Source organism: Stylophora pistillata, chromosome 6, assembly GCF_964205215.1.
Source record: "Stylophora pistillata chromosome 6, jaStyPist1.2, whole genome shotgun sequence".
In the NCBI taxonomy this organism is placed as follows: domain Eukaryota; kingdom Metazoa; phylum Cnidaria; class Anthozoa; order Scleractinia; family Pocilloporidae; genus Stylophora; species Stylophora pistillata.
In genome coordinates this window covers 17229575-17243337 of record NC_142524.1, presented here as the reverse complement: position 1 = coordinate 17243337, position 13763 = coordinate 17229575, and the positions used below count along the sequence as shown (strand labels likewise).

The 13763-nt window shown below is 38.9% G+C and overlaps 1 protein-coding gene across 1 annotated transcript in view; it reads left to right on the top strand.

Moving 5' to 3' along the window:
* LOC111324071 (putative FERM domain-containing protein FRMD8P1) overlaps positions 1 to 7732 on the top strand; it is a 29449-nt gene extending 21717 nt beyond the window's left edge. Inside the window, exons 8-14 of the mRNA XM_022927562.2 lie at positions 636 to 824; positions 2451 to 2583; positions 4107 to 4271; positions 4547 to 4599; positions 5563 to 5579; positions 6230 to 6280; positions 6780 to 7732. Coding sequence (XP_022783297.1) covers positions 636 to 824; positions 2451 to 2583; positions 4107 to 4271; positions 4547 to 4599; positions 5563 to 5579; positions 6230 to 6280; positions 6780 to 6862 — 691 coding nt within the window. The 3' untranslated portion in view covers positions 6863 to 7732. The remainder of the gene's footprint in view (positions 1 to 635; positions 825 to 2450; positions 2584 to 4106; positions 4272 to 4546; positions 4600 to 5562; positions 5580 to 6229; positions 6281 to 6779) is intronic.
* The last annotated feature ends 6031 nt before the right edge of the window (positions 7733 to 13763 follow it).

Genomic DNA, 13763 nt, shown 5'->3' with positions numbered 1-13763 from the left:
GAATATAGATATTACGAGGAGCAAAAACTGATTAGATTAAGAAAGCAGTATTTAATCATATGAAACAATAAATTTACATATCATTTTGAAAAAAATATGGTCTACTGTCTACTGTCTACTGTCTACTGTCTACTGGGAATACCTCTACATGTGTGTATTAACAATTAAAATTGATAAAAGATGTTTTTATATTGGCCTAAAATGTTGAAGTCAGTTTGTTTTAAAGAAGAACACTGCATGCACATTGAGAGTTCCATCATTCCACCTGGCATCCAGGGCTTTATTGAGCTGTTCCCTAGGTGCAAATTTCACTGATTTACACTTCAGTCCTTCGCTGGTCTCTAAGTTGTCAGCAAACTTCAGTATTGTGATCATGACTAATAAACATTCCTGACAAAATTGGAACCAGAGAAAAAGTCAGGATAACTGAGAAATAGCAATAATCAAGGTCACGATAATCAAGGTTTGACTGTAGCAAACAATTCTAATGAGGGCAATATGGAGGTGTAAATGTAGATTGGAAATTTTGGTTTTCTGAATGGTTGATTTCACTACAGCTTGTCATCACTAAATGTACATGTAAACTAAAAGGGTGTCTAGTTTTGTGGTATTCTTAAACATATTTTCTGTTGTAGGAACAAGCTGACAGACTATTTACCTGCATTTGTCTGCAAATCCAGTTGGCCATTCCTTGGTCGATCACCTAATTCAACTATTGAGCAAAAACTCCTCCAGGAATATCAAAATGTCTCTCAGCAAGTTAAAGATGTCAAAGCCTGCCACAAAATGTTCTTGGAGTACTGCTGGAATTTTTCATTTTATGGGTATGTTGTATATAATTATATTTCTTTTTATTTCATGATTCATTGTCAGAGCCTTAAGAATATTTCATGCAAACTTTTCACCACCCAAACATCAGAGCACAAAGACTGAGAATGTTTTTACAACATACTTTATAACAGACACACACCAGTTGCCAAATTTACACCCTGAGTTGCTAATTTAGTGGCCCAAATTGCTCATCTATTCACCATGCAGTTCACAGCATGGCTACACTAACTGGGGTCAATTAGATGAAACACTTAAGCAAAACACCCAAAACTCAAAGCTGAAATTGCTGAGTTACAAGGCCTCAGGACAGACCTAGAAAAAAGGTCTGAAAAATCAAAGAGTGAATTCTTGAATTTCAAGGTGGCAAGGGAAAGAGCTAGTAACAGCTTTTTTTGCAATCATGAGCCCTTGACTGTGGATTAGAGCAATCCCTTGAAATAGGCTGGGACTGATCACCTTATTTTAGATTGCAATCTCGTGACTTTGAAGAAAGCACTGCATGAACAACAAAATTCTAGTTAGCAAAGAAAGCGACTAGCAGTTGCTGTAAATAATCGAGGAATTATCAAGGAGTAACATCCAGTCATGGTAACTGGCCCTGGCAGTTGCATTGAAAAGCAAAGACTCGCTTTTATGCAGTGGAGGACTGTAGAGCATGGTGGTTTTCAGAGGTCCAAACAAGTGAAAGTCGGAAGAAAAAGCTGTCAATTTTGTTTCTTTTTCATACTCGTATAGTTCCATCAATGCAAAGTATTTGCGTTGTAGATTGAAGCATTTCTGAGCTAAATGGCTAAACTTGTTAAGTAATTGATAATGAATGATGTTGAGTTATATGTTTCAAACTAGCTCAAGGCTCTGTTGTTTGTTGAAGTTCAAGACAATTTAAAAGTTCTTTGTGTCACCTGAAGTATAGGTTAACTGTTGAGATTGAGTTACCGATATATATTTTCTATAGATTAATGTTATGAGGTTGGTGGTTTTCTGCACAATCCCCCCATGTAATATCTCAACTGTATAGAATATGCAGGATGTATGAAATAAAATAGTTGAGTTTTTACTTTTCCAAAATGTGTAACTACTATCAATTACATCGCAAATTTTCGGGCATAATGCCAGAACAGTCATAACACCAGAAAAGTTAGTTGTTTTTACGTGGTGAAGTTCTAATCTTAGGTTTCATAGGGCCTTGATTGTTGTTCAGGATAGAATTCAAACATGTTAAGCCCACCTTCCAGTGATCTTTTCGAGGAAAGTACCAATACAGAAAGGAGAAACATGCCATAGTTTGTGTGAAGGCCATCACAATGACTGGCTTTCCCAGTCATACCATACGTTTTAGTTGTCTTTTCAATGCTTCTTTATAAAGGGTTATTCTTTGTCTTCCTTCGTTGCAAACTTTGTCATCACTACTTGTTTTAGCCCTAAACACCAATTTGCCTAAAGGACTTTAGTTTAAATTCATTGTTCTGTTCCTGCACTGTGATTGGTCAGTTTAAGTGACCCTGGTCAGTGTAGCCACTTGGTAAATAGAAATGCAAAAGAATTCTTTAACAAAATTCTTTATTTTCTGAAATTGTTGTTGATGTTGATTGGTCAATGTATACAATTGATTCTTTCAGGAGTGTGTTCTTCCGTGGCCAAATTGAACGACCCACATCCTCACTTCTGTCAAACATCCTAGGGAATTCTGACCTTCCCGTTAGAGTTGCTATCAACAGAGAAGGTGTCCATGTGATTGATGACAATAAAAATGTAAGCTTTTAATTACTGATTAATGTGAATTTTCTTTGCTGTGGCTTCAAGAATTTTGCTTAGCTTTTATTTATGAGCACTGAATATTTTTTGTTCTTATTACTAGTTACTGTCTGCTGTTGGCATATTTATGATCCGATTTTAAACATTTTCATTCTTTTGTTACCTATGCCACACTTTAGGCAACAATTTATAAATCTCAATAAATGAAACAAAAGCAGACCAAAGCAATCACTGCTACTGTCCACACTGCTCCTGGATGTTACTAAAACTGGTAACGTGGAACAGCGAACGGCGAACGGGGAACGGGGGTACACGGTAACCTACCTGAGAATTCAAAATGGCGGAGTAAACGATGTTTACAAACACTGATTTTATCGCTAGGTCGCCGCTTGCAGCGAAATTAGACGACTCGCTTTTATTTAACTATTGCCCAGGCGAAGCCACGAAGCCTAGTATTCCTAGGCGAGAATTCGAAGTCAACGTTTCTGCAATGGCTGCCACCATTTGTTCTGACATCTCTCTTTGTTTTCCTTCCTGAAATCTGCATCTTTTGGCAGAGTTTTGGTATGTCGGTTGTTTGCATTGCCCAACAGCATTTTTTGCTGATAAGTAGCAAGGAGGTAATATCTTAGATTAACAGAAATGAGCTAGGAAACGTAATAACCAGTCTAGTTGTAACTTATTAAAATTACTACATGCAGATATCTGCTTACCGTTACCGCAAAATAACATCAGGAACATATCTTTGTATCAACCCATAAACTTCCATGTAAACAATAGAGAAATCAAGCATTGACAGAACTTTTAATAACATTTAATTTAACAGGAAAACATCAGTTATGTCTTCAAGAATGTAGGTGTATGAATTCACATTCATGCTAATGCTTACAATAATATTTACACTGCATTGATCATATTCAAGAGAAAGTGATTCCCATAATGGGCATGAAAGTCATTCAGCTGTTTGCTTTACAACATTGTTGACATTGCTAGGTTGTAATGGTGAAGATAGTGGAGGTAAATTTCATTACCTTGCAGTAAAATTGCTCTATGAATATAAGAATAAATGCCGTGAGCTTGTAGTTCTGAGTTGATTGTTCAAATGTTGTGCATGAATTGTATTAAGATACTCACCTCTCCGAGGATTTGATTTCTATGCAACCTGCAATGTGTGCCGTACAAAAACTAAATTTATGAGGCACTCAACATTTCATAGTAAAATCCTTCAATAAGACCTACACTTACCATCCATGCTTTTTGCTCCGATGATCGCGTTCGAAGAGCACGTACTCAAAACTAGTTGCCAGACCCTTTTAGTTCCCTTTACTCCGCCATTTTGAATTCTCGGGAGGGTTACTGCTGTACACCCGTTCCCCGTTTGCCGTTCCCCATTCCCCGTTCCCCGTTACCAGTTTTAGTAACATCCACTGCTCCTTCAACAACTTGACATGCAGAGCTTACTGAAGGTGTCAACTTTTTTTGAGATTTTTACAGCTGACATCTTCCTTTGTACTTCACAGGATATACTTCTGAGCTTAGCATTTGAGGAGTTATCTTGGGACTACACGCCTGCCCCTGCACATGAGCCTGGGTGTTTGGACACCTTTTGGTTAGAGTTTGATGCTCCTGATGGAAGCAGTGATCCAGAAGAAGCAGTGCAAAGGTTACAGATCTTCTCCAGACAGGTGATGGTGGACAGCATTTTCAGTTGAACTAAAAACATGAAACTCTTCACATTTACAATCATAATGGTAATTTTCCATGTAAAGGATTGATGAAGATTTGAAGGTGGATCTACATCTTCTTGGGGTAGACTAAGAAAAAAATGTTACCTCTGGAGGGAAAAATGAAATGGGTAATGCTTTGGAACTGGCTTGCAAGACTGGCCAAACAATATGTGTCGAATTGTTCATTAACAGTGGTGTAAGATTTTAATTCTTTTTCATTATCTAACTTGTAGGCAGAAATGATGGATGCCATGGTAGAGTCTTGTGTTCTTTGTGATGAACCTGGGTAAGCTACATTCAATTTGTCAACGACTAAGTTATGATTAGTAAACAATTTAATTAGAGCCCATCCATTGACTGCTTCTTTGTTGACTTGCTGAGAGTGAAATTGTAATTTAAAGGGTTCCTGCTTTTATATCTTTGTGAGATGTTATATGTGTATACGTATTGTGATGCATTAAGAGAATGTCCACAAGAAAACCATGCAGGGGGTGATAAAGCTCAAATCATGGATTTGGCTTAAACTTGGCACACATTGCTGAGTATCATAAGTTAACAAATGTATGAAAATAATAGGTTACAATATTTCATTCCTTGGGATATATAGGGTCCCACTGGGAAAATACTCTTTCCTGAAATCAGTCGCCCCAAAATTTTATTACTGATTTTGGAAGTCCAATGATGGCTTTCTCTACTCGTGTAGGAATAATGATAAGAAGTGGTTGGTCATCAGAGATATTGGACCTTAAAATACCCTTAGTTTCTTACTTTGTCAAAACCAGAAAAAGTTGTCTTTACTTAAGGGAGATGTAAGGGAAGAAATGAAATGAAAAAGTTAAAACAGTTCAATTTTCTTGAAGCCTGATAGATATAGAACACAACCCAGTTGACTGAGTTGGCAGATGGCTTTTTGGTTTGTCACAGCAGCAATGCCAACGTAGCTAATTAATTATGCAAAAAATGCAGGAAAAGGGGGTTTTCCCAGAGGGACCCCGTATCTCCTAGGGAGTTAAATATTTTGACCAATTATTTTCACACATTTATTAACTCGTGATACTTAGCATTTGTGCCAAGTTTGAGCCAAATCAGTAATTTGAACTTTATTGCCCCTGCGCGGTTCTGCTCAGTTTTCTCGTGGACATACCCTTAGTCAATTTAAGGTCTATTCTTGATCAGTTTTGGAAAGAGCCTAGTCATGACAGTTTTGTCAACTAACGTCATCACTGTTTTCTCTTTTTTTGATTTGCAGGCCACATGGAACACTGGGTGGGTTATGTGCATGTTTAAGAATATTTTACTTGAACATAATGTTGTACTCGTACATGTATCAGCTTTAAACTGTTAAAGGACTGCCATCGGGAGAAAGTAAAACTTACATTTAACTGTTTTGGGCTTCTTTTGGGAATATTGTGTCATTAAATAATGATTTTGTCAGTGATGCCCCCTACTTGTAAATGATGTTCCTGTCTACCCTGAAAAATGCTTAAGTTGAATCTGTATTAATTGGCTCCACTCTAAAGCGGGACCACTCAAATGAAACTAGGAATAGTATTTTATAAGTAATTTTTAATCAATATTTCTCTCCTAAAATGAAAGAAAGGAGTATTCTTGAGCAAGATGCTATAGATTACACTAATTTGTGGTTAAGCAGTTAACTTGTATGAAGTGGTCACCCCATCATTTCCTGTGGGTGAATGCTAACCGGTAATACAAGTTTGACTCCATCATTTTGTTAAGGCTAAATCAGACTTGGAGAAAATCCCAGAACAGTGATTTATGCATTTTATGATGAGTTGAGGAGTTACTGAAAAGGAGTTTCATTTCTCCTGGGTCATCAATGACACTTAATTAAACATTAACTGATAGTCCATCTGATAATGACACTTATCAAAATAATGTGTTTTGTGATCATTCAGCTGGTAAAGTAAGATGTAGAGTGGACCGGCTCAGTCTCTCGACTCTTGAAGGTTTGTGTGTTTGTTTTCTTCCAACTTATTTCTGACTGCAGTAAGAAGTGTTGTGTAGTATTTAGGGTTTGGATAATACACGTAAGATTTGTGTTGGAAAATGTCTTGGAGTAGGGTGAATCATCTACGACATTGTACATCCCTGGTTTTTATTTTGTAGAGTGTACAGAGTATGAGAAGGGGGTATATCCACTCCATCTGAATAGGATGCCAGTCCCTCCCTTCTCCCAGTGTTTTTCAGGGTTTCTCTGACAGCTTACTGCTTCCTCTGAATACTTTAGGGTGGAGATAGGTACTGTGAGAGTGGATTATTTTGTCTGCAATGACAAGGTCAGAGTTTGAACTGAGCATGTTAATCACTATGCCACTGATTTTCCAATTTTGATGTGCATGTGTGTAGACTCCTCGTACACAAAGTGAAAAAATGATGATGAGCCTAACATCATAACTTCTTGTACCTGCCAGTTACTAATGTTTGGTTTTTCGGAAATTATTTTAGGGACCTTGGACAGAAAGAAGGGGTCTAACAAGTCTTTCACTATGTCCAACCCCTTCAGGAAAAGGCATTCAACAGGTCATTAAACAGACGGAGTGTATATCTTAGTTATGATGATCATCCCTCCAGTTGATAAAATGACGATATGGAGGCTGTCGTCAAAACAGTAGGATATAAGGACATGAAAGTTTTGTATAGAAGTCTATAATCATAACAAGTTTAAGTCAAAGGTGTAAATAGTTTCTTCTGTATGGATGCTACAAGACTAAGATTTAATGTTTTTCTGTGTCACTATGGTGACTCTAATATTTGGTTAGTGGCTTGCGAAGTAGGGGCTGGATAACCTTCAGTGATCTTATTTCGAGAAGTTGATCTTGCACCATATCATAGTCAACTCAAGTTTCAATTATTTTGTTTTGCCGTACTCATCTGTCGCTATAAACTTTTGTGACTTTATGGGAAAACAGCAGTTTGTTTTTTTAAGGCCATATTGAAGCGACTCTCGCTGCCGGTGAATTTTGCTATGTTCTCTCGGTAGATTGTCCTCACCTGTCCAAGAAAACTTTAGTGAGAGTAACATTGATCTGAAACCCTTAACAGTTAGAAGTTAACGTGTTGTAGCTTTTAGATCATACCTGTCCTGTTCCTCTGGGGTAAAAATTTGTAGAAGGAAGCGCTTATATCCAGGTCGTTGAAGTCGCGTGCAAGTCAGTTCCGCTTGAAATACTCAAGAACCTTTTTCAGTCACTCTTGTAACTTAGTTTTACCTTATAAATAACTGGTCAATGAGATTTCCATGAAGCATATTTAAAAGATTTATTTTTTAATCAAACGTTGGTAAAGGTTCAGGATTGGTAGTAGGTTAGTAAAGGTAGTTCACAAAACGTTTTAAACTAAGATAAAGAAAAAGAAGAAGTGTTGAAAAATAAAGAAATAAAATACGGTTATGTGGAAAAGATGATTGCAGGAGTGGATTTATAACAGGAAGTAAATTAGCATGTTACTTCCAGTGTTTACTAAAATGGTCCAATCGATAGACAACGTCATGTTTATCATTACCTTACTAATTTGTGCGCATGAGGTTTTGATGAACGTTAGGTAACGAGAGTAAACCAAAATGATGATGTGGCTATGAGAATAGCGCTTTATACTATTACCAAAAATAGATTTTGTTACGTGATAACTTATGAGACCCCCCCCCCCCTTCCCCCCGCACAGACTCAGACAAACATTGCGACCAGCTTAAGGAAATGTATGAGCGAGAGCTGTAAAATTAAAACAAAACGACGGAAAATTTCGTCAAAAAATGACTTGGCGTTCAAGAAGGAAGCGGCATGGTTGGTACCAAACACTGTTGTTGGGGTGAGTGTAAGACAGACTCAAGATATGCAGATAAATGGCCAAAATCACTCAAAAGAGTGAAAGGAATCGGGGAAGAAAGTATTCATTCCTTTCCCAAAACCTTCGCGAGACATGGCAAAGTGCAAGCGTTGGCTAGCGGCTGGCTTGTTTGTGTGAGTTTTTTACGGAGAAAAACATAACAAGAAACACTGAAGATATATTTGTGCTCTTCACTGGCCCGGCGAAAAAGGTCCAACAGTCGAATTTCCCCATCCACTGAAGGCAAATCTAAGAACGGCAGCGCAAGTAAGTTGAGCACATGCTCCTAAGAGGAAATCACCCAAAGAAAGAGAAAATCCAGCGTCAAAGAAACAAATTATTCAGTGACAACTGCATAAACATTAACTACATGAACTGGCATTTAATAGAAACCCAACCAGTATTGAGCGAAATATACAAATATCCGCCGCTCGTATCTTACAAGAGAGGGCGATCGCACAAGGACATATTCGTGAGGGCCAAACTTTGAATAGGCTATTCTAAACACGCGCTGGGGAGTCGTGTAGGCCTGTCAACCCCCTTTTTACATTGTTTACATCAGAATTTTCTTGAAGAATTTTGGCAGCAAACCATTTTTTATGATCGATTGCCGGATCAAGGGTGCGATAATTCCCGCATCTCATACAGTCTGTACAAGATCTCGTTTACTGCTTAATTTTAAGCCCCTACATTTTAACCACCGTTTTAGCTGGGCTACAGTGTATTCTTCCGGTTCTCTTTCAAATTAGGAGCCAGGAACGCCTTCCTCTTCGGTCAGAACTGTAAGGGAATAAGCGAACTACTCGCCATTTCCCTCATCCTCAGAGACCAGGGGCTGAGTCGATTTCAAGTTAGGGCATGAAGAGCCCCTGGGGACATTGTCTTGCAAGACTGATTCCAAACGGTCGCAGTCGTTCTGCCATTTGATTGGTGCCAGAAAATCTTTGTGTTTTTCTGCCCAATCAGAGTAAAGTGTGCCTTAGAGTCCTTTCGTGTGTTTTAACACGGACATATGCAAGTAGCTCAGTTGCTCGCTATGTTTGGTTGCACCTTGCGACGGAGATTTGCTTGAGGTGAAAAGTTTCAGTCTCAGCACGCAAACGGTAAGAGAAATCGATCAGATTGTCCGCGAAGATCTTACCGGAAATTATACTGAATACTTTCGCAGGTATCACTAGAGAACGTGTTTTAAAGTTTGCGAGGTTGGTATACAAGACGATGGTTGCAGTCATTGATATGTCGCTTTAAACGTTAAACGAGATTTAAGCTTAAATCTTTCTAGATTTTTTGCATAATTTGCTGTGACTGAAACTTTGTCAATCCCGTGAAGTTATTTCGTCGCACGGGCCACGCAGATATGTCGAGCAACTGGCGCTTTCGCCTTCGTAGCTTTCTGCTTTCTGTGCGCGCCAAAATCAAATCTTAGTAGTAAAGTGGTTCACAATATGGCCAAGCTTGCAGAGAACGTTAAGTTCGTGGACGACCTCCAGCAAGTGCTAAGAGAAAGCTTAGCTGTGTTTCCGGTTAGCTAATTAAAACCTGAACAAAAACTTACTAACGAGAACATCGTGGGAAGGAGAGATGTTTTCGGGCAGTTACCGAAGGGGCTTGGAAAGAGTTTAATCTTTCAACTGCTGCCTAGAGTGTTGAAATTCTTGAGCTAGGAAGGCCACGGATTCTCTTCTTGTCCCTTGGTCATTGTCATTTCACCTCTTCTGTCGATTGTTGAAGACCAAGTTAAATACCTTTGATCACTGGGAATCGATCCGATGCTGCTTTCAATCGGAAAAACAAAACTAGACCAAGAAATAATTGATGGAAAGGGCCGGTTTGCTTTATTGCAAATGTCAGCTTAGTGGCACCACAGGTAACCCAAGCTCTGTCACAGGCTCTTTCACGGTGAATAATTAAATCGTCGATACTGTCCATCTTCACTGTTTTCAATGGATTCTTACAAATATCCTCTTACCCGGGGTACCTTAGTATGTGTGAAGAGTTGGTCTTAGAAGACTATGGGGAGGACCCGTTGAGAGAGATTCGACTAGAGTCCATGTTGACCGTGCATTAATTGTCTCTCAGCTGTACAAGAAGTTCCTTCCACGCATTAGAAGAATTCCGAACGGCCGTTAATTTGAAATTCTCGCTGGATTGGTTGCTCGACAAATCGACATTTGTGGGATTTTTTTCGGTGAACTTAAAGGGCAACTATTTGGCTTTCGTGCTGCCGAGTTTTGATTCGAGGGAAATTATTTAAGTGTTGTTTTCGAGCGATTTGGCGAGCATGTGTCAACAGAAGTTTCTGACCTTCCCGTATTTTATGCATGGTAATTTAGGGCGTCAAGCTAAAACACATCAAAACGGCCTCAAATCGCGAGGAGAACAACACAGACTACTCTCTACGAAGGTAAGACTTTATTTCTTTGATTATTTCACACAACTTTACATTTACGGTGCTCAAAAGCAAGTCCAACTAAACCACTATACAAACTCTTTAATTATTTACTGTGATAGAGCCTGTGACAGAGCTTGGGCCACCTGTGAGTAGTACAGGGTCATCTACCCACATCTAATAAGCAAACGTTTCCACGCTTCGCTTTCCTTTTTTTTCAAGCGAAGATGAGATTAGACAAGGCCCAACTAACCTCGTTTTCACGTTTATCGCTCCCAGTCTCTTCTCGTTATGCATAGGGTGTATATGTCCGTGTTAAAACACACGAAAGGACTCTAAAGCACACTTCACTCTGATTGGGCAGAAAAACACAAAGATTTTCTTGCACCAATCAGATGGCAGAACGACTGCGTCCGTTTGGAACTACCTTACCATAGGAAATGAACAATGCATGTAATGAACGCGAATTTCAAAAATTCGCGTTAATTTTATGTATCTTAATTTACCTAATTATTAATTAAAATGAAGTTAATTTGAAAGCATCGTTATTTAAAGACACCTTTATTAGAAGCAAAGCTACAATTCCTCTACGTCACCGTCAGAGTCGGTTGACTCATCGTCGTTTAATATTAAGTTCAAAATGTCCTTAGATTCATCAGTGTAGCGATCGTCTTCTCCGAGGGGATAACTCACTTCAACTTTCTTGCGCAAAATGTCTATCGCATTTTTGTCATCCCATTTCACAGTCACCGCAATAGGTATTTCTAATCCACCTTGAACAAGTGGAGATGGCTTATATTTTATCGCTGTGACCTCTCCTTTAATGACTGTTTCTCTCTGCAGTGCGTGCCAAATATATCGGCTCAATTCTACTGGAATATGTGCGACAGTAGAAGAAAATATGGTTCCTGGCAATATTGTTTGCCCAGCAACTGCAAACCGGTCGTGTTTATTGTCTTTCTCTTGCTTGAACGTGAGCTGTTGCTTTAAGGTTTCCAGCTTGTACGATACACGTGATAGCCTCTCGAAGCAGTGTTGAATTTCAATGTGGGAATAATTATGCAACATACCGCACGGAAATTCGCGTTAATTAAATGCATGTAAACATAACTTTTGGAAAATTCGCATTAATTCTATGACGCGTAAATTTTGTTCGCGTTACTAACATGCTTCGTTATATTCCTATATCAAGGTACGGTGGCCCGGAAGGCTCAACGCAAACAAAAAAATATACTGCAGCAAATAAAAAATGTACTGCAGCAAATAAAAAAAATCAAAACGCAAAGAAAAAAAGTACCGCAGCAAATAAAAAATGCAACGCAAACAAAACATACTGCAGCAAATAAAATATGCAACGCAAGCAAAAAAAAGAAAACGCAAACAAAATAAATTGGAACGCAACGCCAAGGAAGACTGAGTAATAGTTCTTAGTTTCCCGCCAAAACAGCATGAACTGGAACTCGTTTTTGGTTATGGACGAAAGCGATCTGCGTAGGATTATAGAAGATTACTTTCATCAAGGGTATGAAAATAAAGTTATTATCGAACTTTTAAAGGAGCAGCATGGTACTGTCATAAGTTCGCTGCAAAACATGGTTTCGGAAAGGCGAACAAGCAAAGGATGGAACGAGTGTTGGCGGGAAACTAAGAACTATCACCCAGTCTTCTTTAGCGTTGCGTTCCAATTTTTTTTGTTTGCGTTTTCTTTTTGTTTTTGTTTGCGTTGCATATTTTATTTGCTGCAGTATTTTTTGTTTGCGTTGCATTTTTTATTTGCTGCGGTACTTTTTTTCTTTGCGTTTTGATTTTTTTATTTGTTGCACTATATTTTTTAGTTGCTGCAGTATATTTTTTATTCGCTGCAGTATATTTTTTATTTGCTGCAGTATACTTTTTGTTTGCGTTGAGCCTTCTGGGCACCGTAATAAGGTAGTCTTGTAAGACAATGTCCCCAGGGGCTCTTCATGCCTTAACTTGAAATCGACCCACAGCCCCTGGGTCTCCGAGGATGCATTTCCCTTGTAGCTCTCAAAGAAGTGGAGTTTGTTTGTATGAGTCACGCGGGGGGTCTAAAATATCATGACGTCATCAGTATAAAGCGCTATTTATTACCCTTGGAGATGGGCACGAATGGAAGGTACGAACTTTAGCACCTTTCAAATTTTCAGTGTCTTTAAACACGAAGGCGCACTATAAAAGGAGCCTTAGGTCCCACTGGACCATTTGTCAATCAACCGTCGTGTGATGTAGAACTCTTAGAGGAAAGTCAGCTTGAGCTACAACTACTCCAAAACAGTGAACAGCGGGCGCATTCCTCAAAATTGTTTTATGTCTTGATCACAATACGAGAATTTTTGAGATTTGTATTTCCTTTCTCCAATAGAAACTGTCTTTATTTGTGGCGGTAAATTTGAGATCGAAGTAGGTGGTTCGCACGTTACCTCATGCCACCATGCTGGTGGAAGTAAACAATAGATATCTCATTAGCTCCTTTTGTTCGTCTACCAGCAAGACAAGGCAAGACAACTTTATTTAGCCAGGGTGGCCCAGTCAGCTGCGAGGCTGGTATCCTTAGGGGCCCTTAGCATTTAAATTTGACCCGCACACGTTAACGGTGAGTGACAAATGAGCCTAGGTCTTCCCAGGAAGACTTCCTTATATAGCGCGCCTTCGTGTTTAAAGTCTTAGACATTTTTGGGGTGTATCTTCCTGTTGATCTTCATACTTGTCTTGCGGCTTCTCATGATGTTGTCCACTTTTCCAAAGGCTACCCAACCAAGTCCAATCCTTCTCCTAATCTCAGGAAGTAGGTCACCATCTCATGTCAATGTCTTTCCTAAGTAGACATAGCTGTCTGCCTCCTCAATGGTCTTGCCATTTACACCATAAAAATGAAAATAACCGGCGCCGTAATAATTTCCTTTAACTCCTTTCATTGGAAAAGCCTCCAAGTCCTTTAAACTAAAGTAAATTTGTTTCGGCAGCAATGCCAAACTGTCTCAATGTCCATTTCAATTGCTATCACAAACTATAATACGTAAAGGAAATTTCAAGAGGATTTCATTGCCATCAATCAAAACGCAAGCACCTCATTTACTAAAAAAGGATGTCGTGAATTATTTAGCAGACTGCGGGGGAGGAGCTCAGTATGAATATGGAACATGTAAAGCTGATTGCAGATGGTGCATTTTGGTTAAGAGCTCATACTATTCAACAAC